General features: G+C 46.4%; 1 protein-coding gene across 3 annotated transcripts; it reads right to left on the reverse strand.

Moving 5' to 3' along the window:
* Positions 1-1,447: 1,447 nt before the first annotated feature.
* On the reverse strand, positions 1,448-15,244 carry LOC130191548 (GRB10-interacting GYF protein 2-like). Of its 3 annotated transcripts, none has more exons than XM_056411180.1 (29): positions 15,134-15,244; positions 13,231-13,282; positions 12,859-13,006; positions 12,616-12,711; positions 12,375-12,483; positions 10,819-10,924; positions 10,628-10,668; positions 10,505-10,540; positions 10,228-10,320; positions 9,175-9,386; positions 8,539-8,674; positions 7,860-8,048; positions 7,585-7,751; positions 7,282-7,438; positions 7,006-7,172; positions 6,634-6,731; positions 5,915-6,043; positions 5,698-5,828; positions 5,503-5,603; positions 5,135-5,275; positions 4,873-5,028; positions 4,548-4,787; positions 4,346-4,468; positions 3,894-4,229; positions 3,276-3,481; positions 2,983-3,134; positions 2,696-2,895; positions 2,392-2,527; positions 1,448-2,290 (listed from the first exon to the last, which is right to left on the reverse strand). In XM_056411180.1, the coding sequence occupies exons 2-29, from the start codon at positions 13,266-13,268 to the stop codon at positions 2,223-2,225; spliced, it is 3,912 nt and encodes a 1,303-aa protein (XP_056267155.1). In that variant the 5' UTR covers positions 13,269-13,282; positions 15,134-15,244; the 3' UTR covers positions 1,448-2,222. The 3 variants fall into 3 exon arrangements, with proteins under 3 accessions (XP_056267155.1, XP_056267153.1, XP_056267152.1); XM_056411178.1 differs by having other exon boundaries at positions 10,219-10,320; XM_056411177.1 differs by having other exon boundaries at positions 10,210-10,320.
* Positions 15,245-15,445: the final 201 nt, after the last annotated feature.

Raw genomic sequence — 15,445 nt, forward strand, 5'->3', positions numbered from 1 at the left:
TTGTTCAGGCCCAAAAAAGGAAATTGGTTTATGAATGACTTTAGATTAGATTAGTTTAGATAAGATAATCCTTTATTAATGCCACAGTGGGGAAATCGCAGGATCACAGCAGCGGGTTAGATTAGATTAGGATTAGAGCATTAATAAAAAATAAAACAAAACACAATACCAATACTAAATACTAATACTAAAATACTATTAACCATATTAACCATATTTTAACCAATTTAACCATATCATATATAATGACAATGTTTATCTGTTGTAGCTCTGGCTGGTAGAAGGACGAGGAGCCAGGCGGCTGAAACTGGGGCTCGACTTCCCATGTAGCCCCAAAAAGACAAAAGGCACTGGTAACGGTACTCCTGGTTTACTGGGATGGGGTTCGATACCCTGAAGTGTCGGAGAATAACCTATTGTATTGCAATGAGTTCTTATTATTCTATCTTAGGAATGTTGCCCTTTTGGGGGCTTTATCATATCCAAGAAGTTGTTAAATTTGACTTGCATATCAGGACTGGCGAAAAACAGCCAACTGTTTCTCTCATCTAGATATTAAAGAGTAGTTTGAAATCAGGACTGGAATGTGATGGATCAAGTTTAACAATATGTCATGGCAAGAAGTTTAACAAAAGTTTAACAAATGTAGCATAGAACCACATAGAACCTGAAGAGGTTCTGTTTGAGGAGGTTCTGTATGAGGAGGTTCTGTGTGAGGAGGTTCTGTGTGAGCATGTTCTGTGAGGAGGTTCTGTGTGAGGAGGTTCTGTGTGAGGTTATATGTGAGGAGGTTCTGTGTGAGGTTCTGTGTGAGGAGGTTCTGTATGAGGAGGTTCTATGTGAGGAGCTTCTGTGTAAGCATGTTATATGTGAGGAGGTTCTGTGTGAGCATGTTCTGTGAGGAGGTTCTCGGCTATTTAATGTTTGAATGCAGGGGTGCTCAATACGCCGATCGTGGTCCGCGCGCATCGGGACGGAGCAAAGAAAAAGTCACTCGCACCTCCCCCCCCTAACTCACAAAAACAACTATTTCCTGAGGCAAAAGGTTCCAAAAAGCAAACGAGTCCAAAAAGGTGCAGGCAGAGAATCGGAGGTCAGGCGGGTGAATGTCACCGAATGGTGACAAGTCTGCAGGTCAAATGAGATTCACCGTGGTGCGACTGGGCAAACGCTTGAGAATCAAATGAAGTTTGAATATTTTGAGTTTTTCTGAATAGTTCCGACACAGGTGTGAGCGGCTCACACGTCAGACCGTTTTATTTCATACTGCAATAATAATTACAAAAAAGTATGACTCCAACGGATCATTTTCATATATTATAATACAGATGCAGAATTGAAAGTTTATTCTTTAAACAGCCTAGTATTTTACAAGAAATAGATAACTACTTGGAACTTTTGATATGCCCTTAAAACAGGACATGAACACCCAGCAGAAACAGAANGGGGGGGGCTGTATTCAGACTACGAGGCAACATTATTTTCAATGGACGCCGGTGAGATGGCGCCACAAACTGATGCCCGACACATCAAGGCGCCACTGGTCTCAACAATCAATCATATGGTTTTGTTCCACCATCAACAACAAAAATAAATGCCGTTGGCGAGTTTAATAACGACGTCAACGGGCATCTGAGCGACACTTGAGTCTCGACCGCAATCCAACAGGGTTTGTTGCTCGTAGTGTGAATATAGCGTCGAGGGGAAACTTTCAATAAATAAAACAAAAACAATGGATATAATCTCTCTCTCTCTCTCCAACCTGTTCACCATAATACCCCAACCACCCCACCTGTATATCCACAATTTTAAAAAATACCATATAATAGTGGCCAAATTAGAATGATTTGTTGTCACTGAATTCCAGCACGCGAGTCGGGTCCCAGCGGCTGACGCCCAGCGGACCTCGACGGCTCTGCAAAACGCTTCGGACACTCGGGTTTATTTGGCGACGGCTCTCTCGGCTGGTCGGATGCTCCACTGGCCGGTTTGCTCCGGTCCGTTTCTCCCGAGGGTCGTCATCAGAACATCGGTCCGGCAGCAAAAGGAAAACGCACCCCGCCTCAGAGATCACCGGTGGTTCATAATTTGGAATATTTTGAGAGGACCAGAGTGCGTCTGATAAAGGTGAAAGTTCTGGAAGCAGTGGTGGGGGAGGGGTTTGGGTAAAACAGCGGCTGCTCAAACGGGACACAGTCAGTGGCGTTGCTCGGCCGCAGTCCCTACGAGTCCTCCACGGTTTCAATCTCTCCCATATTCAGTCTCTCAGACGCCGCGTTCACAGAGAAACCTGAGCAGGGAACATAAAGATCCAGTTAGCAGAGGAGAGAAACATCAGCGACACGTCGGTAAAGACGTTCTTCAGATGCAGACGATGGCGTCGGCTCTGACCTAGAAGGCTCGGGTCGGCGCGGACCATCTTCTGCTTCTTTTTCTTCTTCCCAGAGGTGACCGTCTCAAAGCGCTGGTGCTGGCCACTCGTGTGGTTGGACTGATACGAAGAGCCCGTTTCACCCCATACAGAATCCTGTGCACAACACCAACACGTTACTCCCTGACCTGGTCACAATAAACTGGGATTTCATAATCAATGAAAACCACTAATGTTTGTTTCTGTCTCATCACATCACAAAGAGGCACAAGGCTAAACATGGGACCAGAACATATGGGGCCTCATGCTGACCCCCGAGCTCACCTGCTGCTGCTGCTGCTGGGGGGGTTGCTGTTGGTTCTGCGGCGCCGGTTTGGGTTGGTTGGCGTTCTGTTTGGCACGACGTTCCAGGAACTGCTTGGCAAAGTCCTTGGCCTCGGGAGTGTCCCCCAGATAGGCCCGGACATAGTCGTGCACCTCGTAGGGAGAGTCCACTTCTTTCAGGAAGGATGCAAACGTCGGAACTGGAGGGGAGAGGGATGGAGAACGCTCGTGAGCTTCAGACTCGCGCCCCCGATGGGCGACGGCGGGACGCGTCTGCTTCGCCTTACCGTCCAGGTTGTTGGCCGTGTTGAGGGTGTGCAGGGTTTGCTCGCACCATTGCATGAAGGTGTCGTGCTGGCTCCTGTTGACCCCTTGGAACAACTTCAGCAGCTTCTCCTCCTCTTCCACTTTCTTATTGACGCGCCCGCTCACAGACTTACTTCACACGTACAAAATACAGGAAGACAAAAGCGAAGCCATTGAGATCGGTGCCGTGCTCATATCCTTCATATGGCAAGTCACGCTTCATCGGGAGGCTGTGGCCCGACATATTTATAGTTTGGTATTCTTAATACAATACCCGAGGTTGGCGTTTCCTTTGTTGTTCTTCTGCGTGCCGCCTTTCTTCGTTTGAGGCGGCGGCTGAACGGCTTCCTTCACAGCCTCGTCCCAGAAGCCCAGGTTGGCGTTGTGGGTGTCCCCCCAGATGCTGCTGGAGTCCGAGCCCCAGTTAGTGCAGATGCTGGTGTTCACCGACCCCCACACCGAGTTGCTCAGAGACGACGTCTGTGACGAGAGAGACACCGTTACCGACGGAGCACTCAGTTACTTACTGGTCCGTGGTTTGGTCCATTAAAAACATCAGAAAACGCAAATCACAATGTCATGCTGCTCAAGTAATCGATTCATCTCCTGATCCCTTCAGCCTTCCTTCTTTCGCAAACTATCACCTGAGATTATTCTCATTAAAGAGGTAACGTAAAAACAATATGACCCTTTTAGAGGTATTAATGAACTGTTGTCCCATCTTCAGGCAACGATTTCTAAAGATGTGTAGATTAGTGAGCGTACACATTCAAATGAAATGAAAATGGTATTAAGAAATATTTTACATTCAATTTGAAGGTTGCTGAATCCTATCCTGCAGCTCTACATAGCCTTTATATTATTGTAGCCAATAAGACGCAGAATCACGCACAGTTCTGTTTTGAGTGTGGCTCTGTTGGACGATGTGTGGTTGCTGTGGTGGCGGGGGCTGCTGTTGTTGTTGCTGCTGTTGCAGTTGCTGCTGCAGTTGTTGTTGCTGCTGCAGTTGTTGTTGCTGCTGCAGTTGTTGTTGTTGTTGCTGCTGCTGCTGCTGCTCCTTCCGTTGTTTCATCTGCTGAGCTTCTTCCCGTTGAATCTCCAGCAGGGATTTGGTGGCCGCTGGCTGTTTGGCCAAACTTCCCCAACCCGACAGCTTGGACTGGGGCTGCTGGGACAGTTGCGAGGTCTGCTGCTGCAGCTTCTGGAGCTCTTGTTGCTGACGTCGCTGCTGTGGAGTCGAGAAGGAAAAAGGACATGAAGACATTTGCAAAAAGGACATTTTACCAAATTATTTTCAACTCGGGGCACTAAAACATTGCTGCGATAGCCGCTCGCTGCCTTTACCTCTTCCCGCGTCTCGCGCTCCCTCTCCTCTTCCAGTTTCTGGATCTCAGCCATCGACAGGGCGCTCGGGGTCTGTTTTACAGCGTTGGCCGACTGCTGGCCCCACTTTGAAGAGGATGGTAGCTGCAGAGCAGGAAAGCTGTTTTATAAACTTTAAGAACATATGGTACGCTCCATTCTTGCGTATCCTCTGTGGTCTTACCTTCATGTTTGCAAGCTGCTGTTGCTGAAGTCTCCTGAGGGCCTCCATTTGCTGCTGCCTCTGTCTCTGGAGATCCTGCTGTCTTTGGGCCTCCTGCTCTCTCCTCTTCTGCTCCTCCAGTTGCTGCTGTTGAGCTGCAGCAGCGGCTGCCGCGGCAGCTGCCGCCTCTTCCTCCGCTCGCTTTTCCTCTTCACGCCTCCTCAAAGCTTCAAGTTCCTCCTGCTTCCTGCGCTCCTCTTCCTGGTGAGGAAGAAAAGCGTTGCAATCTAGGGCGCCATTTCACAAACCCAGAAAGTAGGAGGTGCGTGACACTTCATTAGCCTACTTGTTTGCGAAGGAACTCTTCCCGTTGGCTTCTCTCCTCCTCCCGCCGCCTCTCCTCTAATTGACGGAGAGCCTCCTCTTGTGCCATTCTCTCCTCCTCCTCTTTTTGTCTGCGTAGCGCCTCTTCTTGCTCTTGGTGCCGTCTCAATGCCTCCTCCTAGAAATGTACAACGCCGGGTCAGTTCTCAACGCCATCAGAGAAACGTGGCACACAAAGAAACGGTAGCTCAAAGGCGTCGGCCCCATATCCTGGGATGCTCAACCTGTTTTTGCCGCACCAGCTCCTCTTCTTCCAGGCGTTTGCGTTCCTCCTCTTGTCGAGCCCTTAGGGACTCCTCAAGGCGTTTCTTCTCCTCTTCATCCCTTTTGGCTCTCATTTCTGCCTCACGCCTCTCCAACTCCAACTGTCAGATGAGAAAATAAAATAGAAAATCCCCCGATGATATCATCTGCAGGTACGCAAGAATATTTCTAGCTCATCCTACATCGCACAATCATAGATTCATCAACTTAATTAATTTCCTCTTACAAATCAAGAAGCATGTTCATACATTGGATGCTGCTGTATCCAAGACCATGAAAGGTCCGGGCTTTAGGAGACCAGACACATTTTTGCACACACACTGTTTACCTTCGCAGACTTTGACTTCTCGAGCTGTTGCATCTGCTCGATGGTTGGAGCCTGTGCGACGGAGTCTATAGGTAAGTCCCACACGCTGCTGCCATCCCACGCTGTCGAGTGAGATATAATAAAATGCTTTAGACCCTTTCTGTTCCTCTCATGCGATTCAAAAACAAACTGCAGAATATTTAAGGAAGACCTCACTGTTTGGAGCAGCCTTTTGGACGTTTGGTGTGCAAGAAGCCTGAGAGGACGAGTTCTGCATTTCCCACACAGAACCAGAGTCTGATACAGACAGGGACCGGGTAACAGGAGGGAGGAGGCTCTCAGATGCTCTACAAAAACACAATACACGTATTGATATATAGGCAATGCCCTTCATGTCAATGCACGGGTGCCGACGTATTTAGAGGATATCTACCTTAGCTTGAGAGCCTGGTATTGCTGCAGGAGCAAGTTGATCTGCTGTTGTTGTTGCTGCTGCTGTTGAAGAGGAGCCGAGTTCAGAGCGGCAGCTTTCTGCTGGGCCAGGGCCTGAGCATACTGCTGCCTGCACAGCGGAAGACAAATGGGTAGGAGACATGAGACAACTGGGAGTGAGCAGTTGAATGAATATCAGTGGATGAATTACGTACACTGCATTTTTATTATGTTTAGAACAGTGACGCTGGTGTTGTTTTCAACTTTTGAGCATGCGTGTGATGGCAAAATGCAGTCCTGGAGACACCTACGACAGCGGGCAGTACCACGAAGGTGGCTTTGAGTATTGAGGTATTTTATATGTTGGTCTTTGAACAGGTTGCCACGGCGACAGTGCGATAAGCTTACAAGAAACTTTACAGGTGTGTAGTCGACATTAAAATGTAGATAGCGTTCAAAGCAAAAGAAGTAATGGTGGAGGGAGCCCCTGGACCAATGTGGCATTACCACACCAATGAAAGATGGTTCTTAGATTACGATATTAATGGAATTAAATGTTGGATGTACTGGTTTTACAGGTCATTTTGTCGTGTGAGGCATACTTTAACACTTTAACCTATTTCTTGGTCAAGCCCAGGAAGTAAGGCAGTTTTTAAATGAGAATGTATTAATATCTTTTCAAGCTGCAACTGGAAACAAAGAAAACTGAGCCTGGTGTACCTGAGGTGGTACTGATACTGGAGCTGCTGTAACTGGTAAAGATTGAGAGCCGTGGGCTCTTGCTGCCTCTTCAACATCTCTTGATCACCATCCACCTGCTTTACAGAAGACCATCAGAATAAATCAGAGCAGTCAAGACTAACAAACGGAAATGGCTCAGACACTTTGTTGCATTAAAGAGACAAGAACATAGTCAACGAGAAGGTGGGCCTTACAATTAATAAATACACAAAGGATTCCTTTCTACGGGGAATAAAAGAGTGGAATATCACACCACCTGCAGGTCATGGCTGGTACTGGCAACTGGAACAGATTAAAAAGCTAAACTTTGGTCATGAGGAAAGAAACAGCCCTCATTTAGCAAACGCATACCTGTAGAGGCGGCGGTGCGGGGCCTGGAGTGAAGGGTACTCTCCCCCAGATCTTCATGAGCTCACCGAGTGCTTGAAATACTTCGTCACTTCCTCTTTTGACCAAGAGAGACATTGTGAAGTAACCAGCCTGGAACCACTCTGTCATCTCCTGGTTTCTGAATGGGCCTGAGGAAGCAACATAAGAGAGTAGATTCAGGAGAGTGTTTTGAAGAAGAAGAAAAAAGTACCGCATTCAAGTGACATTTTGAGCACAGGAAACCTCTTCCCAGCTCACCCTGGATCTCCCCTTGGGGGTCTTTGTAGAACCACTTGAGCGCAGCCTCGTGGTTGAGTGGCAGGCCTGCAGGTTTGGGCTTCTCTGAAGTCTTTGCTGTCAGTCTGTGATCATCCACCACACTATCCTGGAGGTATGCGACCATCTTTTCTGCCTCCTGGGGAAAAGTTGGAGGCAAGGCAGAGAGAATTTTAGAAAGATATTGCATTACTCATGACTTCATTACTTATTACTATTTTGTGGAACAGAGGATAGCCCTCCTATCTTATGACAGATTTTCATGAGAAGATTCTCCTAACGTACCTGTTCAAAGTGTTTCAGTCCGTCTTCATCTGTGTCATGTGGCACAGCAATGGGTCTCCCAATAGGTGCCATTATAATTGAAGGGAAGGGCAAAGGATTGTTCATTGCCATAGGACCCTCCATTGGCTTCTGCGGTAGCTGGACGCTGGGCGATGGTGCAGATACTTCTGTATAGAACAGCATGAAGAAAAAGCAGATGTCAGGAGGTTTGCCTGATAAAAACAACTGGCAACAAAAAGTTGTATTTACAGTGACATTGATGACTCAAATCCCACCTGCATGGGTTGTTGTAATGTGGTTCATGGATCGGGACTCAAGCATGCTGTTGGACATGGAGGCGTGCAGGGGGGCTTTGCAGGGCTCTGGTGGGAGCTCCAGGGGGGGCTGCCGTTTAGCTGGCCTCTCAGACTCTTCTGTTCTGTTGGGCTGGCACAGGGACAGAGACGGGACAGGAACCTGGGGTTCTGAGACACGGGGAGCAGGAGGGGGAGCCACAGGTAAAGCCTCCGCTTCTGCACTCGACTACGCTAAAAGATATAATATTAAGAATAATAGCCAAGACATGAGCTGGTGCCATAACTCGTATGACAACGAGCATGAGTAACTCCTCAGCCATTTCCCTTTTCTTTGTTCATGCATCAAGTGGCTTTGATAGTTTGAAATTGCCAACAGTATATTCTTATTTCATCGATTTGTCTTCTCTTTTCTCGCTCAAACAGCAAACTGAAACACACACTGCAGCCTACCCTGCTCCTCCAGCTCACTCACTGTGCCGTCTTGTTGTCACTCTGGTTAATAATAATAATAATACATGTGTGTGTGTTGTTACTATTTGAATTTACATGCTTAACATTCATTTTAATTGTTATATATGCTGGTCCCACATCATAAAAAACAACAACGGCATAACCAACCCCCCCGACCCCAAAAGAAAACAAATCAGCAAACTCTGACCTTTTCGTTCGGCCTCCGAAGCCATTTCATTGGTCTCCATGGGCTGACTGTTGTCTTCCTCCAGGCCCTCTTCACACTCTTCCAAGGGTTTGAAGTCCAGCTCTCCCTCCTCCAGGATTGGCTCCTTGGAGGTTTTCTGAATGCACAACAAAAAATACAAAATCAGTCACTCTGCCACTGAAAGGAATGCCAACAGTGTCAAAGGAATTAGCTGTTTAATAATATCGAGTGAAGACTCGAGCCCTTCATACAAAAGTAGTAGAGAGAACAGTAGATAGCTTATTGTGTATCGTCGCGCTCATTCAAACAACTTCACAATCGACACTGTGCTTCCTTGGGTCCTGATCAATACCTCTGCCATGATAAAGTGGCATCGTCCAGCAATGATAGAGTATAGATTTTGGTATAAAAGCTCACACCAACATCGATGGAGAGGGAGCTGGATCCAGCATGCCGGGAGTAGATAATAGGGGCCAACTAATAAGTCTGTCCTCTAGAGTTTAAGAGTTCACACTCTACACTGCACTTCCTCAGCAATACATCCGTATGTCCAAGCACAGACTCCTAGTTCAATAAATGACGCATCGATGCGTAATTGTCGAAGTCTTTGCCATGCATGGAAAACTCTTCTCGAACCTTGAGTGAGAGAAAGGCCCCCGATGAGTCGAAGGTGCCCGCCTCCTCGTCGGCGTCCTCCAGACACCACTCCGGCAGGCTGTCCCTCTCGTCCTCCAAGCTGCCGCTTCCTGACCGCGGCCTCCGGAAGCCGCGCTCGTCTTCTCTTGCATCAAATGGGAAACGACGGCGCTGGTCTGGGTGTTCCCGCCACCCTGCTGACCGAGGCCCTTCTGGAGAACACATTATATTTCAACAATCAATCTCATGTCCAACCACAGCTTCATCAAGATGGAGAGTAAATATTTGGCCACCAGTGCGTCTACATACAAGAACAACAGTTTGGTTTGGAGCAGGTGCATTACGATGTCCGGTTCAAAAGCAGTGAAGTAAAGAGATACCAGCCACCACTTTTTCATAAAGCATGAGCCCTTAATCGGTACCAGTTATGTACCATATCATTTTGAAAGCTAGTCACTTAACAGAAGGCAACGGTTTTAAATTATCCCTTAGATCAGTGGCCCCCAAACTAAGGCCCGCCTCCACATTTGGCCCGGCCCCCTGAACAACACCAGACGCATTATGATTTTTTTTCAGTCTGGCCCCTGCAAATCCTAGACTAACCCCTGTCAAATAGAACGGAATAATGGCGAAAAGGTTAGGTAAGAGAACAAGTATTAGTTATTAATATTTGGTTATGTGTGGCTTTCTAGAAAACAATCAATGTTTACATTTAGGCACGCCTGCGATCGTCAAACTTTTTCTGTTACAAACTGACCCCCATCAGAGAAGGGAAAAGTTATGCGGCCCTCACAGGAAAAAGTTTAGGGACCCCTGCCTTAGATCAAGCAGGTTGTATAGTACCATTTATTCTCCTGTAACTTCTTCTAAAGAAACCCATATGACAAACACAGCTACACACCACCAATACATTTATCACGAGATGGATGTATTGGTAACATGGTCAGCGCTGTGCCCACCTGGGCTCAGGGGGGACCACCGCTCACTGTCCTGTCGAGACCCTGCCAGGTGCCAATCCCCCCTCATCATCCTCACCAGCCTCACCAGCCTCACCAGCCTGAGAAGAACGCCAGTTCTCGCTCTCTGATCTCGTGAAATCCTGCTTCCTCGGAAGGGCCGTTACAACATCCTCATAGTTGCCCCGGACTGTAAAGAGCATTGGGACGGTGGTTAAAGGGGAAGATGCCATGATTATATTGATAATTAACATTTAAAGAGAGATTATCAAACTCGCTTAACTTAATCAATCAATCTAACTGTAAATGTGTCACGCAAAACAATTATAATCTGAACTCGGTGGTTAATTATTAAACTACGAAGGTACACTTACTGTGATTCATCGGAAAATGTCCTGGGGCCACTTCAACTGGGGGGACAGAACCACAAATATATATATATAAGCCATTGCATTTGACATGTATTGATTATTAGAGCTACGAGAGTTGACACCAACCTGGGTCTTTTCGACCTGGCTTTTCAAACCTTCTCTCTGCCCTGGTGAGGGGGGAAAAAAACACATTGAGTTATTTAAAAATGTTTTAATTACGGTCTAGAAAAAATATATATGTACATGGTCCAAACAAGGGCAGATGTTTTCTCTTTTCTTTTTACAACAAAACTTCACAAATGGGCATTTTAATATACCTTTCTTCCCAGCTTTGGGAACGATGCATCTCCCTCACTCCACGACCAAAACCTTCCACATCATCGAAACTTCTTTGGTAAAAACCTCCTTCTCCTCTTCCCCGGCCTGAAAACAATCACAGGTTGACGTGACTCAATTTGACCGGAAGAGGTCGAGTTGCCATTGACTCTGTAGGACATTTAACAGTGCAATCAAAGAGCCGACTTCAGCAGAGGGTTGCATAAAACATTTAATGTTTTCCACAAAAAGTCAGAAAGTCTAAACCAACCCTCTACAGTTATTAGTCACTGGTGAATACGTTTTACCAAACATACAGATAACTGAACTACCATTAACTATTGCAAAAATCTGCTGAATCGTTGTGCTGTACACCCTTCCTTTTTTTAAATCCAAGGATGCATCATAAACCCACTCTTGTGGTTTTTAATTCATTTGTCCTCAATTATTCATAAACAATATCCTCCTCGGTGACATAGCAGTTAAGCTGCGGTACGCTATTGTCTGTTCCTAATTGTCTTTGTCAGATGACAAACAATATTGTGCACTACTGCCAACATCACATATATTTTCTACGTACCATTTATAATTAAACCCTCGATATGACATGGCTTCTTGACCAACCTTCAATTTAGGCAGTTCGGAAAAAGGTTTTGAAGTGACATGACCAGAATACGAAGTTCATCTGAAGTACATAAAAGCAGACAGAGCTGCTGCCACTGATTCAATTTAAACTGGGAATGGGAACTGTGAATCTAAAACAGTGCAGCCGACTGTACTTCTCGCTGCCCCCGTCAAAGAATATGACTTAATTTACTCACTAACGCATAGTGGTATAGAAATGAAGTGACGACACAGCAGAAGAAAGCCACACCCACGAAGCATGGTGGACCAGACGAGGTCCATGCTTCAAGGCAGGTCGGCCCATCGCCACAGACGCGCTGACGACAGTCTGCCAGGGCTGACGGTTGCACCGAGGGCAGGAGGCCCTGCTCCTCCCCGCAGGGAGAGCGGGCGCAGTGAATCCTTAGTCCATGACCCCAGGGAGCAGCGAGGTCAGGGTGAGCCTCCAAAAGCCAGAAGCCACCTTCACCCCGACCCTTTCCGAGCCGTTGGTCACAATCGCATCTATCCCTGGCTCGCTGAGCTAAATCCCCCAGGCAGACTGCAAGAACCCCACCCGTCGAGGTGTAAAACTAGTTTTGTTTAATGATGAAACCTTGGCAGGCCACATTTAACCATGCAAACTAATGCAAATAGACTTTCGGATTGCCAGAAATCTGAAACAAGCAATACTAGGACAAAACCTTTTTAATATGCGGATACAGTCCTAATAAACGACTTTGCAGCACCCCGATTCATCTCCTGAGAGTTGGTCAGTACGTTATAGTCCAAAGGCATCTCAACTATGTGCAGTTGTTGTGACTTCTGAAACTGCACAGACAGAATAGCTCAGACAAAAGCGTGGGAGAATGAATTCACCAGTGTGCCCACAGCATAAATGTGACCCGCAGCTACTTTTTCCTTGAATTTAAAAAGGAAACATGACAGTTCTTACCTCTACCCCTTGAGGTACTTCGGCCTCTCGGTGCCCCTACTATCGGACCGACTCCTCGCCCTGTCAGCCGAAGTACAGCTGCACTGTTTACAGACATGGAAAAATTTCTCTGCAAGAAAAATGGGGGAGGGGAGCGAGGGGGACAAACGGCATGCTCTTAGCGCTCCTCTTTGCACCCGTTCTGTATTTGGCTCCCTTTTTGACAAAAAGTACAATTAAGACCTGATACAAATACGCCTACCTGTTCCTCCTCTGTAAAAGACACGAGTGCCAAAGGTGGCAAGGGCTCCTCTTGCAATATGGGCAGGAACTCCTTATCGTGTAGGTCTACGGGGATCTAAACAATCATAGGCTTTAATGTTAAGATGCACATTGGTTTGAAAGAATATGTTACCACCAAAATAAGATGTAAATGTAATATTGCCGGAAAAAACAACTCATATGCAAATCATGTTGACTTGGAAGCAGACGTGAGCGTACCAACCTTGTTGTCCTTTACATAAAGTGCTAGCATCTCTTCTCTCCCGTAGCGATAGTCTGCAAGTTTATACTTTGGCAATGCAGGTGAGAGGGGTGGAGAGGCAACCCCACAGCCACCCACTACTCCACCACCTCCAGACAAGGCACGGAGCCTGTAGAGAGGGAGGGGGGGGGGGGGGGAAGCGGGTAGGGAAGAGGGGGAACATAGTAAAAGCAGAAGGGACAGAGGAAGGGAAGACAACAGATAAGATGAGGTGGCACTTGACATGTCTGGACATGTCTAGAAAAACTGCACTGAGCCCAAATAGAAAACCAGTTTCACAACCTACAAATCATTTCTCTGATCCCAAGAATGAATGAATGAAAGTTAATTTACCATTCTGGTCCAAAGTTAAGTGTCTGGGTTTCGGCCATTCTTCCTTGAAGTTCTACAAATATGAAAAGGGAGAAGGATTAGTACCACTCATTAGATACCGTTATGGCACATTTTACAGTTGAAAAACTAATTCAAGAAGAAAATAAATGGACATTAAGTCACTGAGTGGCATTTGCTCTACGGCGCATGGAAAAAACTATTTAACTGCACTTTCATCTAAAGAAATGTAATAACCCAAACCTATGTTGTGTTACCATATTGTTTTTAGGACACGGCCTATTTAACAACACATTTATCAGAGCATACATCTGTCCAACAGAATTTGGACAAATACTTCAGGTTTCATCTCCTGCTTTAACGCGTTACAACTCCCAGGGATAGAGAGCCCATCCCTCCAGCACACAAGCAGTGTTCAATTTCAGTCTGCTAAAGCTATTTTAGGAAGTCGCCCAGTCTCCAAAGAGGGTATGCCAGACACCTGTAATTGACAACGGAGGTTGCCTTTACTTCAGTTTATAACCCCCCCAAAAAACAATCATGTTTTTGCCAACCAGATTAGCTCGCCGTTTGTTTGCGTGCGCGTATTTTTCCACTGCTCAGACTTTCCCTCCGGCTTTAAAGCTAGGATTTATTACATCGCGAGGCTTGAGCAAATATCAGGCACACACGGTGACAGACGACAGGCAGCAGCACCGGCCATATGGGAGGCAATAAGCCACGTGGAAGTTGTCGTACTTAAAGCAATAAAATCAGCGACTTAAGTTCGCAGCATTGGTGCAGATTCTGCAGCACACATGTGCCCGTGTTAACATAAAGTTAAAACACGACATAATGTTACCACTTATTTTAAATTAAATAAGAGAAAAGGCTCGCCGACTGTCCAAACTAAAAATACAACTTTTATTTGCACGGTTCTGTGGGACAGCCATTTTTTAAATAATGGGAACGTGTTTAAATCGGATGAGCTGTATAACAAAATGTTTTTTTTAAAGGACTGACCACTATGTTGGCAATAGTTTTGTCCGGAGTGTTGACCGTGTAACATTAACGCTAAACAAACAGCCGCGCTACTTCAGCGGATAGTCGCACCGACCCACTTTACCCACAGATTATAACGTTACTGGAGCTGCTGGGGTTATGTACGTGACTGTTTAATGTTAACGCCGAAGGCTGGCTCGAGCATCGGCGATCAGTCGCGAAGGTTTAATGGAAATCATCCCAACGTTACCAGCGTCACGTCAGCGGACACAGCGAGCTAACATGGATAATGGACTAACGTTAAACACATGTGACACTAGTAACGGACAATCGCCCGAGCGATTCCCAACGGTTACATGTTCACCCCGGAGTAACAGTCGTGTTGTAGTTTAAGTGCCGCTCGCGACATGCTGGTGTCTGTCTGATAGCCGATGGTGGTCATGCTAGCACGTTAGCTAACTGCAGCTGGCCCCCTAACGTTAGCCAGCTAGCAGTGTTATAACACATTGTCGCTAAAGTGTCACGTCATGCGCGAGGATCGACATGTGTTGCCGCTAAATGTGCAATTTACTAAAGGAGGAACCGTGTTGTCACATATCCTAACGCTGTATAACAAACGCAACACGGGAGTTAATCCTCATTACACTTGTAGCTAGCATGCTAACAGGTTGCTAACTAGCTACACGCGGCCTTCGAGCAGACAGAAGCCACAACAGCGTTTCCTCGACAAATCGTCCCGCATTTCACACGGCCCGGACCGGCACACGGAATCACGGGAGCCCGGTGCTTCGAGGCCAAGTAAACATGGTTGTTTAATAACAGCCCCAAAGCACCGCAGCTCGTCACAATATGACTCGCTGACCGTGGCACTTTACTTAAATGTACGAATTTTCTTTGCTAGTGTATTAAACTTTGGCTGTCTTACCTCGGCTTGTTCTGACAGCACAAGGTTTGTATGCGAGTTGTGTGGCTCTCTCTCTCTCTTCGTTTTCCACAAGATGGCTGAGTGCGAGTCACCTGACAGTTGATAAAAACCCGGATGCAGTGGGCAGCTCTGCTGACTGGTGCGTATTCTGCGTCGTGAATATGACCGCTGCACTTTTCACTGTACTTATCACTGTTATATGCATCTTAAACCTAAATGAATGAATACAATTGTATTCAAACAGGGCATAGATAAATAAAATACTTGAATTTTTTTCTACATTTGTGTTCATCTACATTATTTATTTATGTA

Source organism: Pseudoliparis swirei, unplaced genomic scaffold (assembly GCF_029220125.1).
Source record: "Pseudoliparis swirei isolate HS2019 ecotype Mariana Trench unplaced genomic scaffold, NWPU_hadal_v1 hadal_146, whole genome shotgun sequence".
Lineage (NCBI taxonomy): Eukaryota > Metazoa > Chordata > Actinopteri > Perciformes > Liparidae > Pseudoliparis > Pseudoliparis swirei.

What these genes read in the sequence shown, in the direction of transcription:
- LOC130191548 (XM_056411177.1), bottom strand. Translation starts at nt 13,268, where the DNA reads ATGGCCGAAACCCAGACACTTAACTTTGGACCAGAATG. An exon ending in AAGTACCTCAAGGGGTAGAG is followed by an intron (nt 10,925 to 12,374) that starts GTAAGAACTGTC and finishes GATTGTTTTCAG; the next exon opens with GCCGGGGAAGAGGAGAAGGA. An exon ending in GACTGAAACACTTTGAACAG is followed by an intron (nt 7,439 to 7,584) that starts GTACGTTAGGAG and finishes ACTTTTCCCCAG; the next exon opens with GAGGCAGAAAAGATGGTCGC.